The sequence below is a fragment of the Oncorhynchus kisutch genome, linkage group LG6, assembly GCF_002021735.2.
Source record: "Oncorhynchus kisutch isolate 150728-3 linkage group LG6, Okis_V2, whole genome shotgun sequence".
NCBI lineage: Eukaryota > Metazoa > Chordata > Actinopteri > Salmoniformes > Salmonidae > Oncorhynchus > Oncorhynchus kisutch.
The window spans coordinates 66340636-66364299 of record NC_034179.2 but is presented as its reverse complement, the minus strand read 5'-3'; the positions used below and the strand labels follow the sequence as shown (position 1 = coordinate 66364299).

General features: G+C 43.2%; 1 protein-coding gene across 1 annotated transcript; it reads right to left on the bottom strand.

Moving 5' to 3' along the window:
* Positions 1 to 3327: 3327 nt before the first annotated feature.
* LOC109898314 (leucine-rich repeat-containing protein 3B-like) lies at positions 3328 to 9243 on the bottom strand. The gene is made up of 2 exons (XM_020493249.2): positions 8882 to 9243; positions 3328 to 5261 (listed from the first exon to the last, which is right to left on the bottom strand). The coding sequence occupies exon 2, from the start codon at positions 5212 to 5214 to the stop codon at positions 4360 to 4362; it is 855 nt and encodes a 284-aa protein (XP_020348838.1). The 5' UTR covers positions 5215 to 5261; positions 8882 to 9243; the 3' UTR covers positions 3328 to 4359.
* Positions 9244 to 23664: the final 14421 nt, after the last annotated feature.

The window sequence follows — 23664 nt, the reverse complement described above, 5'->3', positions numbered from 1 at the left end:
AATCATTTGCAGAACCAAAATTAAATTACTACCAATTTGAGGATATTCAGCTGCTTCAGGCAAAATTAGATTTGAATTGCTAAGTGGCTGGCTAGCCCTACACTACACTGGCCATTCTGATTAGATTAGCTATTATACCTGTATCTATCAAAGAGGATGGAATGCCACAGACTAGAACAGCAGCTACCACAGTGTGTGGGAAGTGTGGACCAAGCTCATTATTACACAGACCTGTCATTATACCAGCACACACAAAACCTGGGAGCTGTAGCCTTGAGTCTGCAGTTCTACCATGCAGTAAATGCAACATTCAGTCTAAATGCAAGGCTGAGAGAGCGAGAGAGAGAGAGAGAGAGAGAGAGAGAGAGAGAGAGAGAGAGAGAGAGAGAGAGAGAGAGAGAGAGAGAGAGAGAGAGAGAAAGAGAGAGAGAGAGAGATGAGGTCAGAGCGCTCATCCATTCAGTAATTGTAGGTGGACAGAAAAGATAATGGGAGGCCTTAGCCAAGGCTGGGTGTTACCCTTGATTCCGTTTTCAAGACTTGTTCCTTCTTCGTTGGCTAGGGAACAGTGTAAGTATAACATCAATCTAGGCTAAAGCATGGCATTAGTGATGTGGGGACAAAGTGGGCTCGCTTACCAGCTGGAGTGGGTTTTGTTCTGCAGGAGGCTGTGGCAGGATATGATTTGGCTTCTGCGGTCAGCCAAGCTCCCAGTGGTGACACTGCCCCAGGCAAGGTTACCCATTTAGAGGGTGGGTACGCACGCCCACAGACACACATACACACCCACCATACATGCACACACACACACACACACGCACGCACATGCACACACACACACTTTCAGTTTAAACCACACACACTCATTCCTTGAAGCTCACTTCATAAATAAAGAACAAGCTGTATTTTGACATGCAATCTCCCAATACAAACACCACCAAATACAAGTTCCATCAAAGGCATTAACACAAATACACAGCCATTCACGAAAGCCTACGATGTACAAACTCTGAGATAATACACACAAACAGTTCATCTCAGACAACAGCACATACAGAATCAGTGCCACTCAGAACACCAATGGAGAGAGCGTAAACGCACACACACACACACACACACACACACACACACACACACACACACACACACACACACACACACACACACACACACACACACACACACACACAGGTTAGCAGCCCCACTGACTGCACCACACTGACTGGATGCAGGTGTTCATGCTGCTAGCTAGTCAGGGGGATAACCAGGGGCTTTAGGAATGCATCTGAAGAAATAAGATAATGCTGCGCCAAGCGTGGAGCCCTTTTACAACTCCCACAGAGAGACAGTTCCTTTCAGAGAATGATTCTTTTTTTTAAACCTTCGATGCCGCATAATATCATACACAGCTGGAGATTGAAATTAGAAGCAATTAGTGGACTTGATTACAGAGGTGAAATCAAGCAAACAGAACACAAAGCAATTTAGGAAATGAGCGAGACAGAGAACAAAAGTTATGAGATCTAATCAGGAGCTGCAAACCAAAGCGTAATTCTCTCTGATGCGTATTATCTTCCTTTTGTAAACAATGGAGCGAGTGTTGCATTGCAGAAGTAATCAGTGAAACAACAAAGCTCATTCAGGGAGATGGACTGAGAGGACTTGTTCCCTTCACCTGCAATTAACCAGCTGGGGAGGAGAGAGTTTAGTAACGCTGAAAGGGTTGGATATGAGCTCAGAAGCATTGTGTGTGTGTGTGTGTTCCTATACCCATCTTCTACTTTTCAGGAGTATGAGCTATTCGACTAACACAATGCAAATGAGTCCTCAGTTCTTATTAAACAACAATACCTTCCAATTGACTACAGTAGGTCTAAATACAAGACAATAAGCCACTTTACACTTTACAATCAAAAGCAGTCAGGAAATGTCTTAATTTCCCAGAGGACACGGTATTTAAAAATGAAGATAAGAAATTTGCGTTTTCCTTCTCCTGAGAGAAAGCCTTCTCACTTAATACAGGGTGTAACTGAGGAGCAGAGCAATGACTGTGGTTTCAGTGACAGTGTTGACAGGGTTGTCCTCAGACACCTGGACACTGTTTGAATGTCACCTATCAAGCCTGCCTTACATCCAGGAGAGAGAGTGAGAGAGTGTGTGTGGGTGTGTAATAATGTTCAGCTACGAGGCGAGGTCAGACTACCAATATGATAATGTTCAGCACTCTTAAAAACTGGGTGGTTTGAGCCCTGAATGCTGATTGGCTGAAAGCCGTGGTCTATCAGACCGTACACCACAGGTATGACAAAACATTTATTTTTACTGCTTTAATTACTTTGGTAACCAGTTTATAATAGCAATAAGGCTCCTCGGGAGTTTGTGATATATGGCCAATATACCAAGGCTAAGGGCTGTGTCGTGCCTAAGGAAAGCCCTTATCCCTGGTATATCGGCCATATACCAAACCCCCTCATGCCTTATTGCTTAAATAGCACCCATGTACAAACATTCTCCTATTACAGGATGAATCGTAATGTGAGTGAGTTCATTTGTCCATGCAAATAAACACATGCTAATGAGGGTAATGTATCTGAGTCTGGTAAGGCTCATGACTTACATTTTTAAGATTGAACAGGCTATACAGTATAATTATGTAAACTATATCTATTTGTGTGTGTGTGTGTGCGTGCGTGTGTTTGTGCGTGAGAGTGACCTTCAGGGTTCAGTATCAGATTGGTGGTGTGTCTGTTCCCATGGTCATTAAGAGCTCAGGGTGACAGATAAATGCAAGGGAGAGAGAGGTTACACCCATCTTCCCATCCTCCACAAATGAGCACCTAAGACAGACAGAAAGCAGACAGACTGTGGCTAGATACTGTACCAGGGTCAAGGGGCAGGGTTTTAATAGTTCCAGTAGGACAGGGAAACACCATTCTGTATTTGTTCCCATCTTACGTCATAATGTGGCCAGGGGTGATCCCATTGGCAGGCCCAGTTTCCAAACGTTGAGCAAGGGTCAAATCCATCATTTTTATTACAGCCTGAGGGTGTGAAGTTTTACTGTGTGCTTTGTGGCCATTAGTCATGTGTGTGTGTGTGTATGTGTGTGTGTGTGTGTGTGTGTGTGTGTGTGTGTGTGTGTGTGTGTGTGTGTGTGTGTGTGTGTGTGTGTGTGTGTGTGTGTGTGTGTGTGTGTGTGTCAGAAGCCATATTTAGTGCAGTCTGTCCCTAAAGCAGATGAATAATTCTAAAAGACATACGTGTTAGTGAGATCAAAGGAATTCATGAGGCTTGGAGGAAATTGAAATAAGACTTCAGACAGTGAACTCTTTCTTAAAAAAATAACTTTTTGGACCCACTGATTGAAGTTGCGCAATTCATATTTCTAAACTAGTTTTGCCATCGTGCACTACGGTCTGTCAAATATTCATAATTCAATATAATGAACACATTGTTCACTTAAAAATACATGAAAATGTGATATGTTCAGGCAGACTTAGTGTGAAATGAAACATTACATGCAGTACAACTGTGGAAAGAATATGGTATTGTGGCCAAAATAAAAATTAAGGAGCATTTCATGATTGTATTCTTTCTGGTAAAATGACGATTACATGGGGCTTCTCATCCAGCAAATAAAGATCCAACATTCAATGAGTGCAGCTGTTGGAAGAACAATGCAGTCTCTGTTATACTGCCAAGCACAGTATTATCACTATTATGGGGACATTTGATGACGTCATGCATTCCTGAATAACAACAAAATGGTGCCCTCGGCAGTCCATTGTGAAATAGTTATGCATTTGACAATCGTTCAATACCTTGTTGGAATTCAATCATTTTCAAATACAGAGTATCTTACAAAGACTGAGACTGGACTTGCACATACATGTAGAATATTCACAAATGTATGTGTAAAATAATTCCTTATTTCGTTCAACAAACAGCTATGTGAAAAAAAAAAATCTAATTTAATGGCCTTAATTTATCAAAGAGTGTGAATTTGTTTCAATGAAATGTTACCGTGAGGTATTGTGTTTCCAATGGATTACTGGTGATGAACAGGTTGAAAACTTGTACAGTACACTAGTATCCCGGTCTAAGTTTGGGCATTTCCTTTTTTGATCCTTTTGAGGTGTTTGGCTGTTATTTCCTTTGTCGCCACCTGACTTAGGTAAATATATGTCAAATACTTTAAATACTACAGGTTCGCTTGATTTAGCTTACCGATTACAATAGAATCGTCCCAAAAGTGCAAACGCGACCTCCTTGCACAACAATCAAGCTCAATCATGCTCATTTTCAGAATATGAAAGTACTTGACAAAACGCATTTGACCCAGGTCTGGTATTTTACTTCTCACACCACTGTGCTCAGTGTAGAGGACTCCTCTGGTCTGTCCAGTTTGCTGGGAAGGGACTTGAGGTACTCCAGGTGTCTCCGTGCGTCTTCCTGGTTGTGCCTGACGTAATACACCAGGTAGGAGATGACCATGGCGAACCAGCCAAACATGGTCACCAGCATGGCCACGTCCGTGGTCCTCTTGAGCCCTGCGCACAGGTCCAGGTCGGCAGCCACCATGACGAAGGGCACCCCTGTATCTACGCCGACATCCTTGGGCTCCGAAGTGTGACACACCACGCCAGCCAGTGAGGCCGGTTCCAGGTCCAGCCGGGGCATAGCCACCTGGAGGCGGCAGTCACAGTGCCAGGGGTTGTGGGTGAGGTTGGCCTGGGCCCTCAGGCCCCCCAGGACCTCTGGCTCCAGGGTGGTCAGTCTGTTAGAGGACAGGTCCAGGCTCCTGAGAGAGGGGACCAGACCCCGGAAGGCCCCCGGCTCCATCTGAGTTAGCTCATTGTGGGAGAGGTCCAGCTCGTTGAGTAAAGGAAGCCCCGCAAAGGCGTCGGCGGGGATGGTGGTGAGGAGGTTACCGTCCAGGTAAAGTCGACGGGTATCGTTAGGCAGGTCATGCGGCACCTCCGCCAGGCGCATGTTGCTGCAGCGCACCACCCTTCCGCCATCTGCAGACTCGGAGCAGTAGCAGCTCTCGGAGCAGCCGGTGTTCGCCCCGTGGAGGCCCGCGGTGGTGGAGCTGAGTACCAGGCTATGCAGCAGCAGGCATGCCACCAAGGAGTGGCACAGCAGCCATTCTGCCAGCAGCGGCATGGTGGGATACAGGCATACCCTCCTAGAAGGACACAGCCCCTGGACCATTAGCCAAGACAACCCTGCATAGGTCACAGCTTCACCAACCAGCCAGCCTGAGAGACAATGAGGAAAAATGTCAGAGAGAAAATAATGGAGAAAAGGAACGAGGACAACAAGTGATTGCAAATGACACTAATATCAGTGTGGCAGAAGCAACACAACCATCTCTGTGTGAGCAATCCTAATAGCCATACAAGTGCCAGGTGTTATTTTTGGCCCACTTTGATCTTGACTGGGCTAATTGTAATGAATTGGCACTTGTGTCCTGACGAACAGAAAATGACAAAACACAGCTGTAGTGTAGAGGAGGAGTGGGATGGAGATCAGCGAAGGCGTCATCCGTGCATACAGATTACAGATAAGGTGCTTCCTGCCAGTGCTGTGATGGAAGATGGAACTCTCGTTGATTGGCATGTTTTTTTCCCTCTCTTACTTCAACGTTGCCGTGGAGTTACTTGGCATTACCATAATCCTGCTCGGATTCAGTGGAACTAGAGAGATTCACGTTCAAAAGATATATGGTCATGGTTATTTCAGATGGCATAGTGCTGTCAGCCTCTAATGGATTCAGAGTGAATATCTCTGGGCCTCTAGCACCTCAATGACTTCGCCAACCCTGTTTGGATGTAGGCTACGGGCTAGATTCAATCAGACGCGCCTTAACCCGCGATAACCGACAACTGCATAGCAGTATTATCTTTTATGTAGGCGAAGTCATTGAATGAGTGTCATTTCTATATAGCCTACACTTTCTCGTTCGGAACGTCTAACACGTAGGATTTAAGGACAAGTGTTTGTTTCGTGACAATGACGACAAGGGCAGCCGCTCACCGACTCGACAGCCCCAACGCAGTTACACCTCCAACATCGCCTACATAAAAGCAATAAAACTGCTATGCAGTTGTCGGTTATCGCGATTTAAGGGCTCTATTCAATCAGTACCGCTGCGGCGTTCCAGATTGTTGCGATAGAAAAGTAAAGGTAATTTCCGATTGAGCCGACATATGCACATTGACCGTGAATGCAGTCTCCGCTAACACGGGAACATTTCAATCCCGCTGTAATAGAGCCCTAATGCTGGAACTAATTGAATCTAGGCCTAAGTCTGTTTGGATGTAGGCGATATCTGCAACGGTAAGTAGGTAATCTTTGGGCCATTTAGTGGAAGTACATTTTGGGTCAATCAATGTAATGTTTCCGGGCCCATCAGTACTCTGCCCGACTCAGGTAATAGACTCTGGAGCAGCGCTGTCTGAGGCAGGCCGAGGCGCAGTAAATGCCACAGTCCAGTATCATCTTACTAATCTTCTCTAAAGGCCACATAGAATGTGTTTCTCCACTGACACAAAACCCCAGAGAAAGTGTATGAGTTGGACGGAACGCTCACAGTTTCACCGCAACACAACTGTAGCCTAGAGCGGGGTTCCACAAACTCGGTCCTGAGGACTCCCTGGGTGCACGTTTAGGTTTTTGCCCTGCACAGCGAATTCAAATCATCAAAGCTTGATGAGAACAACTACAGTACATTATGCCTGTACACAACAGGCCGATCTGGCGGGATATAAAGTTTGGAAAACCCTGACCTAAAAGGTCTAACAACCTTAAGAGAGCTCTTATTCGTCGTAGGTTGGTTAAATGGAATTGTAAATCTTGCACGTTAAAATGGAAACATATATTCTTCCTAAAGTATTCACCAATTTACAAAACCAGCTGAGTCAAAGAAAAGAATAATACCTGAAAAGACATAAAACAGTAACTGGCATCTTTATATCCAACCTGGCTCCCATCCCATCAGATTGGCCTGTTGCATACGGGCATAATGTACTGTAACATAATGTACTGTAACATAATGTACTGTAACATAATGTACTGTTCGTTCAGCTTCTGGGAAATGAGCTCTATCTGGCCAGACAGACTCCATTTAGGCTGGTTTACAAATGACATAATCTAAGAGCGGCTCTTAAATTCACATTACAAAGGCAGCACGACTCAATAAGAAGGATTGTGTCTCGCACACCGTCTTCTCAGAGTCAGGGTGAGGGATGGCCGAGTGTCTGGGAGGCCCGAGTGGACCATATAACAACCGTATTAGTGGTACCTGTCACAGCATGTCATCGTGATACAGTAAGTTTCCCTGTCTGAGTTGATCAGAAGAAGTCTGGTTTATTAGGGTTCTGCTGAATGCGTAAGGAGGAGAGGGGTACAACCTAATAAAGAAAATGACGAGCGGCTCAACATAGCACCATTAACTTGACAAGCACTAATTCCAAACGATACAGAACCTCACTATCTAAATGGAATGGATTGATATACTGTGTGACTGTACTATAGTGTTTGTACTACAGTGTTCGACTGTGTGTATGTGTGTGACCGAGAGTAGCCTCAGTAGTTAATTTATTCAGTTACATCAGTTTTTTTAGTATAATACTAACGACTTAGTATTACATAGGCCAAGAGAGTATGGAATATAAATGTTGCAACTCTGCCATGCCACCAATGTGCTGGTCCCAATTGACTAACTCTCTCAGTTACTTATGAGTCCTGCAATAAGATACTTATTTCCCACTGTATAAACTGTTAAAGTATAGCAAAAATACAGCCGAACCACAGGGCCTGGTGTACAATGTGCACTCACTGTCTGACCACAAGAATAACATTTGAATGCATTAGATTAGACTATCCTCCCAGTAAGTGATATGGGGGAACTTGCAATTATCGAGCGAAGGAAGGCCTCGTGCTGTTATCCTCTATTGATTCCTCCCTCCTCCTCCTCCTCCTCCTCCTCCTCCTCCTCCTCCTCCCTCCTCCTCCTCAGTGTAGTGATGGATACTCTCGAGTCATTGGTTTGACGTTCACATGGTTAACCTTTGTGCAATAGAAGAACCTGTCTCACGAGGCTTACCGCTGCGAGCAGGGTTTACACAGTCAGAAAACCCCTAGAAGTGTTATTGTAGGAATACTGGGAGAGAAAAAAACAAATACTCAGCTTGTTCCTAGTACATGATGCATGGACCCTTACCAACTTTGGCTAAAGTATCTCTAATCTTCTGTTATGCATATGAATTAGTTGGTCTGAATCCGTTCTCAATTAAAGCTGCTTTCAGCCGGACTGCCAGACATCACACAAAATCCCCCGCAGACAAAGTTCGAATACATTAAACTATTCAAAATGTGGGAACTTTATAAATCAAATGTTGATATGGCAAAATATGAATGTACATAATCAAATATTAATGTACACAGAGGTAGGCCTACATTTATATGCCATTACTCTCTCAACAGTCAGGCTAAATTGATGCATATGAACCTTTGGCACATACAGTATACTATTATGAATTCATTAGGCCACTGACCTAAATTTGGAAGTGTTTTATGGATACCCTATATAACTGATTAATTATGAATATTGATATGTAGTTTACAAAAGCATATCATATCCCCCTGAGATATGATTATGTAAGCTGCACCTCAATATTCTATCATGACAATGAAAAATGAAAAGGTCCCCAACAATAAAGCAATACAATGTTTCAGACAACAAGATTCAATATTTCTCAATGCAATATAATGGTACTCCTCCATGAAACTTTTGCTTCTTATGTATAAAGGACATATGCATTAATTCTATCATCAGATGTAAATATAAGGCTGGCAAACATAAGAGCTTTCTTACCACTTCAGTTTTTGTTGTCCGGGAGGAGAACATTTGTCAGTGCAGCATGCTTCACAGAACAGCGTCCATATCTCAGCTGCGATTACAGTACTCGCGAGCAATGCAGCGCAGCCCGAGAATCCGCGTCAAAGCCCAAATGGACTGGAGCCTGCTTACCAACATTCAATACCGATGGTTGTTGCCTCTCCGCTCCCCGCTATCTAGTTGTTGAAGAAATTAACACGACTGTAAATATAAAGAGGGGCACAGGGGAATTGGTAACCTATTCTTGTCGGCTTAAATTGGAATATGAGCCGTCAAACGCAGGCACAGGCGTCGAAGCATATCATCTCCTCACAACACACACACACCGCCCGCTACAGTACATGGCTATTTGTTACTGCTGCGCTGTGCGCTCTGCTGTGCCCATGAACCCACGTCGTGACTTCTTAGAGGCGGGAAACCTTTCCATGATTAATGTCATGCATAGCATTCAAGGGAAGTGTGTAAAGGCTGAGAAAGCTAAAAATGTTCTGCGTTTAATTACGTTTCCCTAACAATTATCCGAGCAATACAATAGCCTATGGTCACATGGGAAGTAGGCTGCTAATGAGTAATGGCTAATGGGAGGGGGGGGGGGGGGGGGGGGGGGGGGGTTCGTCTCAGAGATAACAAGAATCTACAAAATGCTGACCTACCAAATTATAGACCATCTATGTGTGCTATCTAGAAAGGTGCTATCTAGAACCTAAAATGGTTATTTGGCTGTCCCATAGTTCTAGGTAGAACTTGTTCCACAGAAGGTTCTACATGGAACCAAAAAGGGTTCTACCTGGACCAAAAAGGGTTCTCCCATGGGGACAGCCGAAAACCGTTTCGGAAACCTTGTTTTATATTAGTGTAGGCCTAAGTCTATATGCAATGAGTGTAGGCCTAAGTCTATATGCAATGAGTGTAGGCCTAAGTCTATATGCAATGAGTGTAGGCCTAAGTCTATATGCAATGAGTGTAGGCCTAAGTCTATATGCAATGAGTGCATCTTCAAACTTGACACTAAATGCAATATAGAATGTTATTGATTAGTTTGGAGTAGGCCTTGTCTCCAAGGAATGCTCCTTGGAGCCAGATGCTGATGACAGGTTGCCCCTATGCTGGTCTGCTCGCATCAAAACCCCCAGCTTGGAGAACGGGGTTCAGATGACGGGGGGCCTTCCGTTGGTGGTGGTGAGAATGTGGAAGGTCGTTGGAAGACTGCTGCTGCAAAACAACAAGTGAGAGACACAAGGGGTGAGTTGACATATAAATACTCCCCTAGATGTATGCCCATTGGTTGGAAGAAGGGAAAGTGATTATTTCACGAGTGAGCCAATAGGTTATTCAACAGGTGTGGTGAAATTGCTTGAGTGTGCCATGCTCATAGGCTGAAGTTAATAGGTGAATGACATTTTGCAGGCTTGCTAATAGTAAAGGAGGGGGAGAGTTGTGATGCCATGCTGACAAGGGGACATTTCCTCCTCATTTATGGAAGTTAAAGGTAGTTTTGCGAGCCAATGCTAACTGACAGTAAGCACTGTGACTTGAAGTCAGTGGATATCTGCTAAAACCAGGATAACAAATTATATTATAATGTAATACGTACAGAAGGATAGAAAACTGGAAAAGTATTTTATCAATAGAAAGTAAACATTCGTTTTCAAATTGTACAGCCAATTTCTTACAATTCTACATATTTTGGCATAACTTATGCCATGTTAATATGATATCTGAGTGAGAGTGACTAGCAAAGTCAATGCTGGCTCCCGGGAGGTCCTAGACTAACAAGACTAATTTGCCAATCTTGTTAACTGTCATGGGCTAATTGAGTGACTGTAAGTGATTGACATACAGTATAACTAGAGGAAAACTGCTGATGCCCAACTAAGTTTTCAAATTGCACTTTGTGTATTCTACTAGTCTTACTCTGAACAGTAATTTGAGACCCAGACTGACAAAAACATATGGAGTTACGGCCATGAGAATAAGTCGACCTTCAGCTACACTGTCTGTCAGCCATCGTAAAATAGGCCTAAAGAGTCCAATTGTAGGTTAAGCAAAGACTCTGTTCTCAAAGGCTATGATCTCCAAGAGAGAGCAACATGCTTGAGATCTGATATGACTGAAATAGAAGGAGGAATCTCCAAAATGTAGAAGAATTGAAAATGTGTTTACGGAGGACATCCATTAAGTAGAGTGGAGAAGAGAGATGGATAGAGAGAGAAGACTCACTTGCACATTTCTCAATGAACAGAAAAAAAGGAGAAATGAGGGAAAAAATGATTTAATGGAGCTTTTCTTACTTAGAGAGAAAATAGACAGAAGCGTGACTAAAGGAAGGTTAGCGCCAATATAATTCAATTAAATAAGACGGAGTGCAGATTTACAGAGTAGCAAGACAATAATAGGGGTTGAAAACAACGTCAGGGGAGAAGGTGTGAAAGGCAGGGAAGGAGGGAGAGGGGGGAAGAAGGGAAAGCGGGAGAGAGAAGAGTGTCTTGAGGAAAATGGAACAAGGGAGAGGGGAGGGGGGATGGAGAGAGCTGTCAAATTCTTACTTGCTTCCTCAATCATTGTTTCCTCAATTACTTTCAATGCTCATTGGAGGAGGAGGCCCAGGGTAGGGACCTTAAATCCTCTTCACTAATGCAAGCATATGATAGCTAGCCTGTTTTGCTAGCATAGACTGAAATATGTTCCGGGATTCATCCGATGGCATTGAGGAGTACACCACATCAGTCACTGGCTTCATCAATAAGTGCATCGATGACGTCGTCCCCACAGTGACTGTATGTACATACCCGAACCAGAAGCCATGGATTACAGGCAACATCCTCACTGAGCTAAAGGGTAGAGCTGCCGCTCTCAAGGAGCGGGACTCTAACTCGGAAGTTTATAAGAAATCCCGCTATGCCCCCCGACGAACCACCAAACAGGAAAAGCGTCAATACAGGACTAAGATCCAATTGTACTACACCGGCTCCGATGCTCGTCATATGTGGCAGGATTTGCAAACTATTACAGACTACAAAGGGAAGCACAGCCAAGAGCTGCCCAGTGACATGAGCCTACCAGATGAGCTAAATAACGTCTATGCTTGCTCAGGGCAAGTAACACCGAAACATGCATGAGAGCATCAGCTGTTCCGGATGACTGTGTGATCCCGCTCTTCGCAGCAGATGAGAGTAAGACCTTTAAACAGGTCAACATTCACAAGGCCGCAGGGCTTACCAGGATGTGTACTCTGAGCATGCGCTGAACAAATGGCAGGTGTCTTCACTGACATTTTCAACCTCTCCCTGTCTGAGTCTGTAATAGCAACATGTTTCAAGCATACCACCATAGTCCCTGTGCCCAAGAACACTAAGGTAACCTGCCTAAATGACTACTGGCCCGTAGCACTCGCGTCTGTAGCCATGAAGTGCTTTGAAAGGCTGGTCATGGCTCACATCAACACCATTATCCCAGAAACCCTAGACCCACTCCAATTTGCATACCGCCCCAACAGATCCACAGATGATGCAATCTCTATTGCACTCCACACTGCCATTTCACAACTGGACAGAATGAACACTTTTGTGAGAATGCTATTCATTGACTCCAGCCACTCTAGTCATAGACTGTTCTCTCTGCTACCGCACGGCAAGCAGTACCGGAGCGCCAAGTCTAGGACCAATAGGCTTCTAAACAGCTTCTATCCTCAAGCCATAAGACTTCTGAACATCTAATAAAATGGCTACCCAGAATTTTTGTACCGAACACACACTCTTTTACGCTGCTGCTACTCTCTGTTATTATCTAAGCATAGTCACTTTAATAACTCTACCTACATGTACATATTACCTCAATTACCTCGACTAACCGGTGCCCCCACACATGACTCTGTACCGGTACCCCCTGTATATAGCCTCGCTATTGTTATTTTACTGCTGCTCTTTAATTACTGGTTACTTGTATTTCTTTTTTTTTCAGGTATTTTTCTTAAAACTGCATTGTTGGTTTAAGGGCTTGTAAGTAAGCATTTCACTGTAAGGTTGTAATACTTGTTGTATTCGGCGTGTGTGACAAATACAATTTGATTTGATAGTAACGTGTTCCAATCCTTGTTTCCTTAATTCCTCTTAAAACTTATTGGAGGAGGAGGCCCGGAGGACCTTAAATCCTCATCTCCATTGCAAGAATATGAAAGCTAGTAACATTTTCAGACACAGACAGGGTTTGCAGCTGCAATACGGAGCCTTAAGAGAGCTAAAGAGAAACTGGAGTCGCAGAGGTTGTCAGCGTGGAAGTTTGCTTTGCCTCAGGGCTGGTGATGGAGAGGACACATATGCTCTTTCTCTCAACCCCTCAAGAACACATTGTCACAGCTCTCTGATTGTCCTCAACACCACTCCTCAAAAGCAGTACATTTCTTTCTGTCATTGTGTTAGAGTGCCAGCATGGAATGCAGTACTCAATAATCTTCTGTATTTTGCATGCTTGGGAAAGGATAGTTCAAGGCAATAAGAAAAGATGTTCTGAAGTGAACTCTGTTATATTTTGTCTGAGTCTATCTATATAGACACCAGACCAGGCTGCAGTTGACATTTTCCATCTCTGCCCAACTTTCCCTGACTGGTATGTGTCTCGTCAGTGTTCAGTATGCCTCGTCAGACCTCTGACTGCAGGAGGAGTGTGATGGTTTTTAAAGGCAGCTCATTAAAGCTGCATGGTGTCTCCACCCCTGGTGTGTGTGTTAGCCCTGATGCCTTGCCCCCCCCGTCCCTTGCCAGCCCTGGTTAGCTTCTGAGCCAGACACAGCTAGTTTTACTGCGTGCTGCTAGGTGACAGGTCCCACACACCTGTAGCCAGGCTCACACATACACACACTTATGTATAATCAACGACACTCAGGAGAAAGCACGTACACACACACACACACACACACACACACACACACACACACACACACACACACACACACACACACACACACACACACACACACACACACACACACACACACACACACACACACACATTTGGTTTACTATCCTTGTGGGGACCAAGCAATTGATTTCCCATCTAAATTGACACACACAAAAATATGTTTTTATATAATGAGCCACTCTCCTCTCCCGCCATGCGCTCGAGAGAGAAACAATATGTTCGAAACATACAACAAGCTTCGTCCCCGTGTCGAAGAGAGGAGGGTCAGTTTTCTGTAGGTTATAATGATGTATTTCTCAACTCTCAATATTCATCTCAATAGCATCTATTTTACAACAAAGACATTTGAGATATGGAGCTCATGGGTAGTAGCTAATAACTGCAACATTTTTTTTAGGACATTCAATTTATTGTTGGATGAATACATGGCTACTAGCAGTGGGTATTATATTTAGTGATAGCAATGAAGTTCATGTGTTTCTAGTTTTTCAGGTGTTGAAACCCAAATTAATTAGCCTATGATATTAGTTAGTGCACATCATCTTGTTTTATTTAAACCTTATTTTACCAGGTAAGTTGACTGAGAACACATTCTCATTTACAGCTACAACCTGGGGAATAGTTACAGGGGAGAGGAGCGGGGATGAATAAGACAATTGGAAACCGGGGATGATTAGATGGCATGAAGGCCAGATTGGGAATTTAGCGAGGACACCAGGGTTAACACCGCTACTCTTACAATAAGTGCCATGGGATCTTTAGTGACCTCAGAGAGTTAGGACACCCGTTCAACGTCCCATCTGAAAGACGACACTCCACACAGGAAAATGTCCACAATAACTGCGCTGGGATAATTTTAGACCGGAGAAAATAGTGCCACCTACTGGCCTTACAACACCACTTCCAGCAACATCTGGTCTCCCATCCAAGGGCTGACCAGGACCAACCCTGCTTAGCTTCAGAGGCAAGCCAATAGTGAGATGAAGGGTGGTATGCTGCTTAATTGCAGTTCATTTGGAAAGTATTCAGACCCCTTGAATTTTTCCACATTGTGTTACTTTGAAACATCATCACAGCCTTATTCTAAAATGGATTAACCCCCCCCCTGTCAATCTACACACAATACCCCAAAACAAAAAGCACCTTTGTTGAAGCACCTTTGGCAGTAATTACTGCCTCGAGTCTTCTTGAGTATGACGCTACAAACTTGGCACACCTGACTTGGGGAGATTCTCCCATTATTCTCTGCAGATCACCTCAAGCTCTTTCAGGTTGGATGGGGAGCGTTGCTGCACAGCTATTTTCAGGCCTCTCCAGAGCTGTTCGATTGGGTTCAAGTCCGGGCTCTGGCTGGGCCTCTCAAGGATATTCAGAGAATTGTCTTGGCTCTGTGCTTAGGTTCTTTCTCCTGTTGGAAGTTGAACATTCGCCCCAGTCTGAGTTTCCTGAGCACTTTGGAGCAGGTTTTCATTAAGGATCTCTCTGTACTTCGCTCCGTTAATCTTTCCCTCGATCATCACTAGTCTCCCAATCCCTGCCTCTGAAAAACATCCCCACAGCATGACGCCACCGCCACCATGTTTCACCGTAGGGATGGTGCCAGATGTCCTCAAGACGTGATGCTTGGCTTTCAGGCCAAAGAGTTCCATCTTGGTTTCATCAGACCAGAGACTCTTGTTCTCAAGGTCTGAGAGTCCTTTAGGTGCCTTTTGGTAAACTCCAAGCCGCTGTCATGTGCCTTTTTACTGCAGAGTGGATTCCGTCTGGCCACTCTACCATAATGGCCTGATTGGTGGAGTGCTGCAGAGATGGTTGCCTTATGAAAAGTTCTCCCATATCCACAAAGGATCTCTGGAGCTCTGTCAGAGTGACCATCGGGTTCTTGGTCACCTCCCCGATTGCCCAGTTTGGAAGGGCAGCCAGCTCTAGGAAGAGACTTGGTGGTTACAAACTTCTTCCATTTAAGAATGATGGGGGCAACTGTTTGCTAGGGGATACCCTTCCCCAGATCTGTGCTTCAACACAATCCTGTCTCGAGGTCAACGGACAATTCCTTTGACCTTATGGCTTGGTTTTTGCTCTGACATGCACTGTCAATTTGGGGACCTTACCACATTGACGGGACAGTAGTGGAGAAGGTGGAAAGCTTTAAGTTTTAACTTCCCCAATAGGTCCACAGACGACGCAATCGCAATCACACTGCACACTGCTCTAACCCATCTGGACAAGAGGAATAAGAGTGTTATATAAGAATGTTGTTCATCGATTACAGCTCAGAATTTAACATCATAGTACCCTCCAAACTTGTCATTAAACTCGAAACCCTGGGTCTCGACCGCAAACTGTGCAAATGGGTTCTGGACTTTCTGACGGGCCGCCCCCAGGTGTTGAGGGTAGGAAACAACATTTCCACCCCGCTGATCCTCAACACTGGGGCTCCACAAGGGTGCGTTCTCAGCCCTCTTCTGTACTCCCTGTTCACCCATGACTGCGTAGCCATGCACGCCTCCAACTCAATCATCAAGTTTAGGTAGGCTTGACTACCAACAATGACAAGACGGCCTACAGGGAGGAGGTGAGGGCCCTCGGAGTGTGGTGTCAGGAAATACTCAACGTCAACAAAACAAAGGAGAAGATCGTGGACTTCAGGAAACAGCAGAGGGAGCACCCCCCCTATCCACATTGACGGGACAGTAGTGGAGAAGGTGGAAAGTTTTAAGTTCCTTGGCGTACACATCACAGAAAAACTGAAATGGTCCACCCACACAGACAGCGTGGTGAAGAAGGCGCAACATCCTTCAGGATGCTGAAGAAATGTTGCTTGTCATCGAAAACACTCACAAACTTTTACAGATGCACAATCGAGAGCATCCTGTCGGGCTGTATCACCGCCTGGTACGGTAACTGCTCCGCCCACAACCATAAGGCTCTCCAGAGGGTAGTGAGGTCTGCACGACGCATTACCGGGGGCAGACTACCTGCCCTCCAAGACACCTACACCACCCGATGTCACAGGAAGGCCAAAAAGATCATCAAGGACAACAACCACCCAAGCCACTGCCTGTTCACCCCGCTATCATCTAGAAGGCGAGGTCAGTAGAGGTGCATCAAAGCTGGGACCAAGAGACTGAAAACAGCTTCTATCTCAAGGCCATCAGACTCTTAAACAGCCATCACTAACATTGAGTGGCTGCTGCCAACATACTGACTCAAATCTCTAGCCACTTTAATAATTACAAATTGGATGCAAGAAACTAGTCACTTTAAACAATGCCACTTTATGTAATGTTTACATACCCTACATTACTCATCTCATATGTATATAGATTCAATCAGATAAAGTGTTAACTAGCGATGGCCGCATAGCTGATGGGTTGGCGGTGTCGGAGGTGTAACTGCGCTGTAGCTGTCAAAACGGGGAGCAGCTGCTCTTGATTATTGTCGCAAAGCCACACCCCTCCCACTCACATTTGAAGTTCAGAACGAGAAAGTTTAGGCTATATATAAATAATGACGCTCAAATAAAAAATGATTCAACAAAAGAATGTATCAGCTTATTCGTTGTAGATTAACATCTCAGATTCCAGTGTTTGAAATTGTAAACATGGGATTTCTCTTCATGCGAGTAGTCGGGGCTGGTGTGGATAAAATGCCAAGGCCGAATTCTTGTCCCTGGCAAACAATATGGAAGAGATAAATAATTGTCTCTCTGGCGTGGCACCAGGTGGGATCCTTGTATTTAGGCAGTCATTTTTTCTTCATGTCTGCTGTTCTCTCAACCTAGTAATGCAGCTTGTGCTCCAGACAGTGTGTGTCAGCCAGGCTGGAGGAGAAAAAACTCAATAAATGTGAACACCAGTCAGAGTGGGTTTCCCTCTGAGGCTGTCTCGCTGCTGCATGTCGGCCACTGCACCGATGCTATTGTGGGGGACCCGTGTGTGTGTGTGTGTATGTGTGTGTGTGTGTGTGTGCGTGCGTGTGCGCTAGAGATAGAGAGAGAATGTACAGTGTGTAGTGTGTTTGACATAATGAACGATGTGACCAAATTTCTGCGTTATCACGTCCTCTGCTTTATAGTGTTCTTCAATAAGGAAGTTGTTGGTCAGGGTTGATTTTGGCCTCCTTGCATCTGGATATCTACAGTATTTGTAAATGTTGACCATATAGTTGTACAATATTTAAATCTCCACATATTTTTAAAAACATTTCTGTTCATCTTGTGAAGTCTCACATCAACAACAACAGTTGAACTTTTAAGCTTTTGTAAAAAGTTGTCAGGTTTCATGGATTTCATGTCCTTTAAAGCTACACACACATTAATCGAACATGTTGACTGAAATCAAACGATTGATAGATTTTATACATACGGTACAAATGTATTTGCATTTTGCCAGAAGAAAATGTGCTATCTAGAACCTAAAATATATATTTGGCTGTCCCCGTAGGAGAACCCTTTGAAGAACCATTTTTGGTTTCATGCAGAACCCTTTCCACAGATGGTTAGATGGTTCTACATGGAACCCAAAAGATTTCTACCTGGAACCTTAAAAAGCTTTAGCTGAAACCAAAAAGGGTTCTGCTACGGGGACAGCCGAAAAACCCATTTGGAACCCTTTTTTCTAGTTTGGCACATCACAACAAGTCAATGCTACTTTTTGACAGCACACTGAATATTATAGAAGGATTAGTCTAAAGTATTAATATATATTTTTTATTTTAACATTTTTAAAAACAACATTATGTTCAATGAGTTCAGCCAATGCATCAAGATAATCATTATTTTGAATCTCAGGTAAATAATATGTAACAAAAAAAAGATATGTAAAAAAAAAAGATATGTAACAAAAAAAAGATATGTAACAAAAAGAAAGATATGTAACAAAAAAAAGATATGTAACAAAAAAAAGATATGTAACAAAAACAAGATATGTAACAAATAGAAAGATATGTAACAAAAAAAAGATATGTAACAAATAGAAAGATATGTAACAAAAAAAAAGATATGTAACAAAAAAAAGATATAGCTAGATGTGTTAGTCAAGTCAGAAAACACATATAATTACCTGGCAACAATACAACTGGAAATCAAACACGCAAACTATTTACATTGGAATTCTAATTCATATTCAAACAAACCTTACCTCTTATCTACTAAGTGAACATTTTTATGAAAAAGTTGTTTTTTTAAGCCCTTATAATTCAACTCACAAAGCAAACCTTTCATGCCTCTCCTGGTATCAATATCTCTGCATCAGCATTCGTATTACAAGGCCTTCACTCATAGTTTGCGTATATGTTGTCATCCTCTTCATAGTCATTCTCCCTTCCAGATTTACATGAAGTGAGCAGCTCCAGGTCTAAAGACTCACTGTCTTCATCATAGATGTCTTCAGCAAAATCCCTCTCTGTGAAGATATCTGCATTTTCATAGTCGGACTCATCTTCCTCACTTGCCTCTGGCCCTTCACTTTGGTTGTTTCCACACTTGTTCATGGATCCTGGAGCATTCCTGAAGACGAATACAGCATCTTGGTCAGGATCTTGGCACACATTATTCTTTAATATATACAACTATAACTATATTTAACCTTTATTTAACTTGGCAAGTCAGTTAAGAACAAATTCTTTTTATTTTATTTTTTTATTTCACCTTTATTTAACCAGGTAGGCTAGTTGATAACAAGTTCTCATTTGCAACTGCGACCTGGCCAAGATAAAGCATAGCAGTGTGAGCATACAACAAAGAGTTACACATGGAGTAAACAATTAACAAGTCAATAACACAGTAGAAAACAAAGGGGGGTCTATATACAATGTGTGCAAAAGGCATGAGGAGTTAGGCAAATAAATACAATTTTGCAGATTAACACTGGAGTGATAAATGATCAGATGGTCATGTACAGGTAGAGATATTGGTGTGCAGAAGAGCAGAAAAGTAAATAAATAAAAACAGGGTGGGCTATTTACCAATAGACTATGTACAGCTGCAGCGATCGGTTAGCTGCTCAGATAGCTGATGTTTGAAGTTGGTGAGGGAGATAAAAGTCTCCAACTTCAGCGATTTTTGCAATTCGTTCCAGTCACAGGCAGCAGAGTACTGGAACGAAAGGCGGCCAAATGAGGTGTTGGCTTTAGGGATGATCAGTGAGATACACCTGCTGGAGCGCGTGCTACGGATGGGTGTTGCCATCGTGACCAGTGAGCTGAGATAAGGCGGAGCTTTACCTAGCATGGACTTGTAGATGACCTGGAGCCAGTGGGTCTGGCGACGAATATGTAGCGAGGGCCAGCCGACTAGAGCATACAAGTCGCAGTGGTGGGTGGTATAAGGTGCTTTAGTGACAAAACGGATGGCACTGTGATAGACTGCATCCAGTTTGCTGAGTAGAGTGTTGGAAGCCATTTTGTAGATGACATCGCCGAAGTCGAGGATCGGTAGGATAGTCAGTTTTACTAGGGTAAGCTTGGCGGCGTGAGTGAAGGAGGCTTTGTTGCGGAATAGAAAGCCGACTCTTGATTTGATTTTCGATTGGAGATGATTGATATGAGTCTGGAAGGAGAGTTTGCAGTCTAGCCAGACACCTAGGTACTTATAGACGTCCACATATTCTAGGTCGGAACCATCCAGGGTGGTGATGCTAGTCGGGCATGCAGGTGCAGGCAGCGACCGGTTGAAAAGCATGCATTTGGTTTTACTAGCGTTTAAGAGCAGTTGGAGGCCACGGAAGGAGTGTTGTATGGCATTGAAGCTTGTTTGGAGGTTAGATAGCACAGTGTCCAAAGACGGGCCGAAAGTATATAGAATGGTGTCGTCTGCGTAGAGGTGGATCAGGGAATCGCCCGCAGCAAGAGCAACATCATTGATATACACAATGACGGCCTACCAAAAGGCAAAAGGCCTCCTGCGGGGACTGGGCCTGTGATTAAAAATGAAATAAAAATAGAAGACAAAACACACATCACAACAAGAGAGACAACACAACACAACATAAAGAGAGACCTAAGACAACAACATAGCATGGCAGCAACACATGACAACACAGCATGGTAGCAACACAACATGTCAGGAGCACAACATGGTAGCAACACAACATGGCAGGAGCACAACAGACAACAGCACAAAGGGGAAGAAGGTAGAGACAACGCATAACTTACTCATTATTTTTAGTGGTAAGCAACTCCTTTTTCATATACATTTCTGCATCGCATCCTTTTTTCAGGTCTTCATATTTTCTATTTTTGACAAAGGTTTCTACGTTGACATAGTCCTCTTCATCATTTTCTTCACTCGCTGCAACCACAGTGTTTCCATATGTGCTAATGTTATTGGCGGCTGAGGGATTGATCAGTTTAATTCATTTAAATAACGTCAGTGAATATTCGCAGGAATAGATATCATAAACAGTACAAAACCACAACAAAATTAGGGTTGAACAATTACAGTAATCAAAATGTCCAGGTTTTCAAGATATCCTGGTTGGAGTATTCCGTATTTCCTGATGAATCCTTCCTGATTTTCAGGAATATTCCAACTGGGTGTTCTTGAAAACATGGGTATTTTGCAGCCCGAACCTGAATCCTGTTTAGAGGAGCTAGATCTTACTTTCTCTCGGGTTTATCATAATAGACTGCTCTCTGCTGCTTATCTTCTTCCAGACTAGACAAGGAATGAGCAGCAGGAGGAGGAGCAGTAGCCCACATATTGCACAAGGGGAAATAATGGGGACTATGGATGCTATGGAGAGAAACACCATATTCAACATCTTTCAGATGACCACATTTTATAATTCGTATAGCTATCAAATTCTTCTGCAATGTAAAAAATTGGTCTTAAGAAAATATTACATGAATGATAGGACTGATAATATCAATATTTTTTTAAACTCACAATCCTTAAATATGGCCTTCATGGTAATGCACTAGAAAACATGAAACGAAAACATATTTTACCTTGAATGCTGACTGTCAGCAACTCTGTCTTAGGTGGAATGGAATGACAGGGTGGAGACATTAACTTCATAAACACAACTGTAGTTCCCCTGGTCTGTATAGTCTGCAACAGGAAAGTGAAAGGAGGCAGAGTGGTTGACTGCTGGCTTAGTTTCAGTCCTGTTGGACCCAGTGAAGTCCAGATTGAAGAGGCCTCCAGGATACTGTGGCTGAATGGAGCAGGTGATGGAGAAACTGTGGCCCCTGATCAGCTCTGGCCCCTGAGGTTCCCAAAACATCCCTCCATTTGGAGGACTGAGAGAGATGTTGGGCTGTAGCAGGACATCTGGGAAGAAAGTAAACAGCAATTTGAAAGTCATGTGATTCCATATTCACACCTTGTAACTGATAAATGTGTGTGTGATGGACAAGGTCTCTGGTCTCTATCAATGATATGCATCTTAAATATATAGATATACAGTATGAGTCAAAAGTTTGGACACACCTACTCATTCAATGGTTTTTCTTTTTTTTAATTTTTTTTTATACATTGTAGAATAATAGTGAAGACATTAAACTATGAAATAATACATGGAATCATGTAGTAATTTAACACGTTTTTAGTTACCTCATGATTCCATTTGTGTTATTTCACAGTTTTGATTTCTTCGCTATTATTCTACAATGTAGAAAATAGTACAAATAAAGAAATACCCTTGAATGAGTAGGTGTGTCCAAACTTTTGACTGGTACTGTAGAATAGGGAACACTTGTTTCCCAACTGCCACCTCACCTTTAGTTATGTTGCTGTAAGGGGAGCTGATGTCTTGGCTGTTGGAGAGGGTTCTGTAGAGACAGCGGTAACTGCCCTGGTGTGAAGCATCCATCTTAAAACTTTGTTAAAGTAGGCCTGGGCTGTGAGGATCCAACAGTCACGGTCATGATGGAGTCTCCATTCAGATAGAAGATGAACTCCACAGCATTACAGAGGATACGGGATGGGAGAGTGCAGGTGAGTTGAACCTCCTCTTCATGCAAGAAGGAAGAATATGATTGGTCTGTGGAGAGTGAAGGCCTCTGCATGACAACACCTGTTGGTCAAAGACATACGGTTAAGTCAGACAACAGTAACCACAACCTGGGGTGCCATCAGAAAGTATTCACACTCCTTGTCTTTTTCCACATTTTGTTGTGTTTTAACCTTATTTTAAAATGGATAAAAATTGACATTTTGTGTCACTGGACTACAAACAATAACGCATAATTATATTTTTAAACTTTTTTTTTTACAAATGAATTAAAAATGAAAAGATTAAATGTCTTGAGACCAGTGGTGATTTTAGCATGTACATCTCAGTTGGGGCAAACAAAAAGAATGTGGGATGCATGCCAGCAAAGCCACTACACAACACATTAACAATACATTAATTGCACTATATCGGTGACAAGAGGTGCCCACAAACGGTTAGGGCCTACATAAAGCTGTCCCAACAGCAGAGTCCCAACAGCAGTCGCAACACGTTACCACTGCTACACCTGGCTTTCAGCGGAGCCTTGTCTGGCAGAGAAACAATTAATTCAGCCTCATTTACTGCCATTAAAAAAAACTATAGCTGATATGGCTGACTCACTTAAACAAATAGGTTTTTACTGACAATTGAGATGTACAAACTAAGGCATTAGGGGACGACAAGAGGATAAGAGGCAATACGTAACTTCGATTAAGAGGTTAATGAGCGAGCACCAAATATAACTATTTGTTCAACACTTTTGAAATGTACAGCGACAGAATTCAGAACATGGGCCATTCTTACAGTTCTCCCTGTACAACAAGTCAGAACCATAGGATAAATAAAGGGGGCATATGTAAACAGACAATGAAAGCTCTTACAATTTTCGATGATTACATTTCT

Excerpts from the sequence above, each read along its gene's own strand:
- LOC109898314 (XM_020493249.2), bottom strand. The coding sequence starts at position 5,214 with ATGGTCCAGGGGCTGTGTCCTTCTAGGAGGGTATGCCTGTATCCCACC.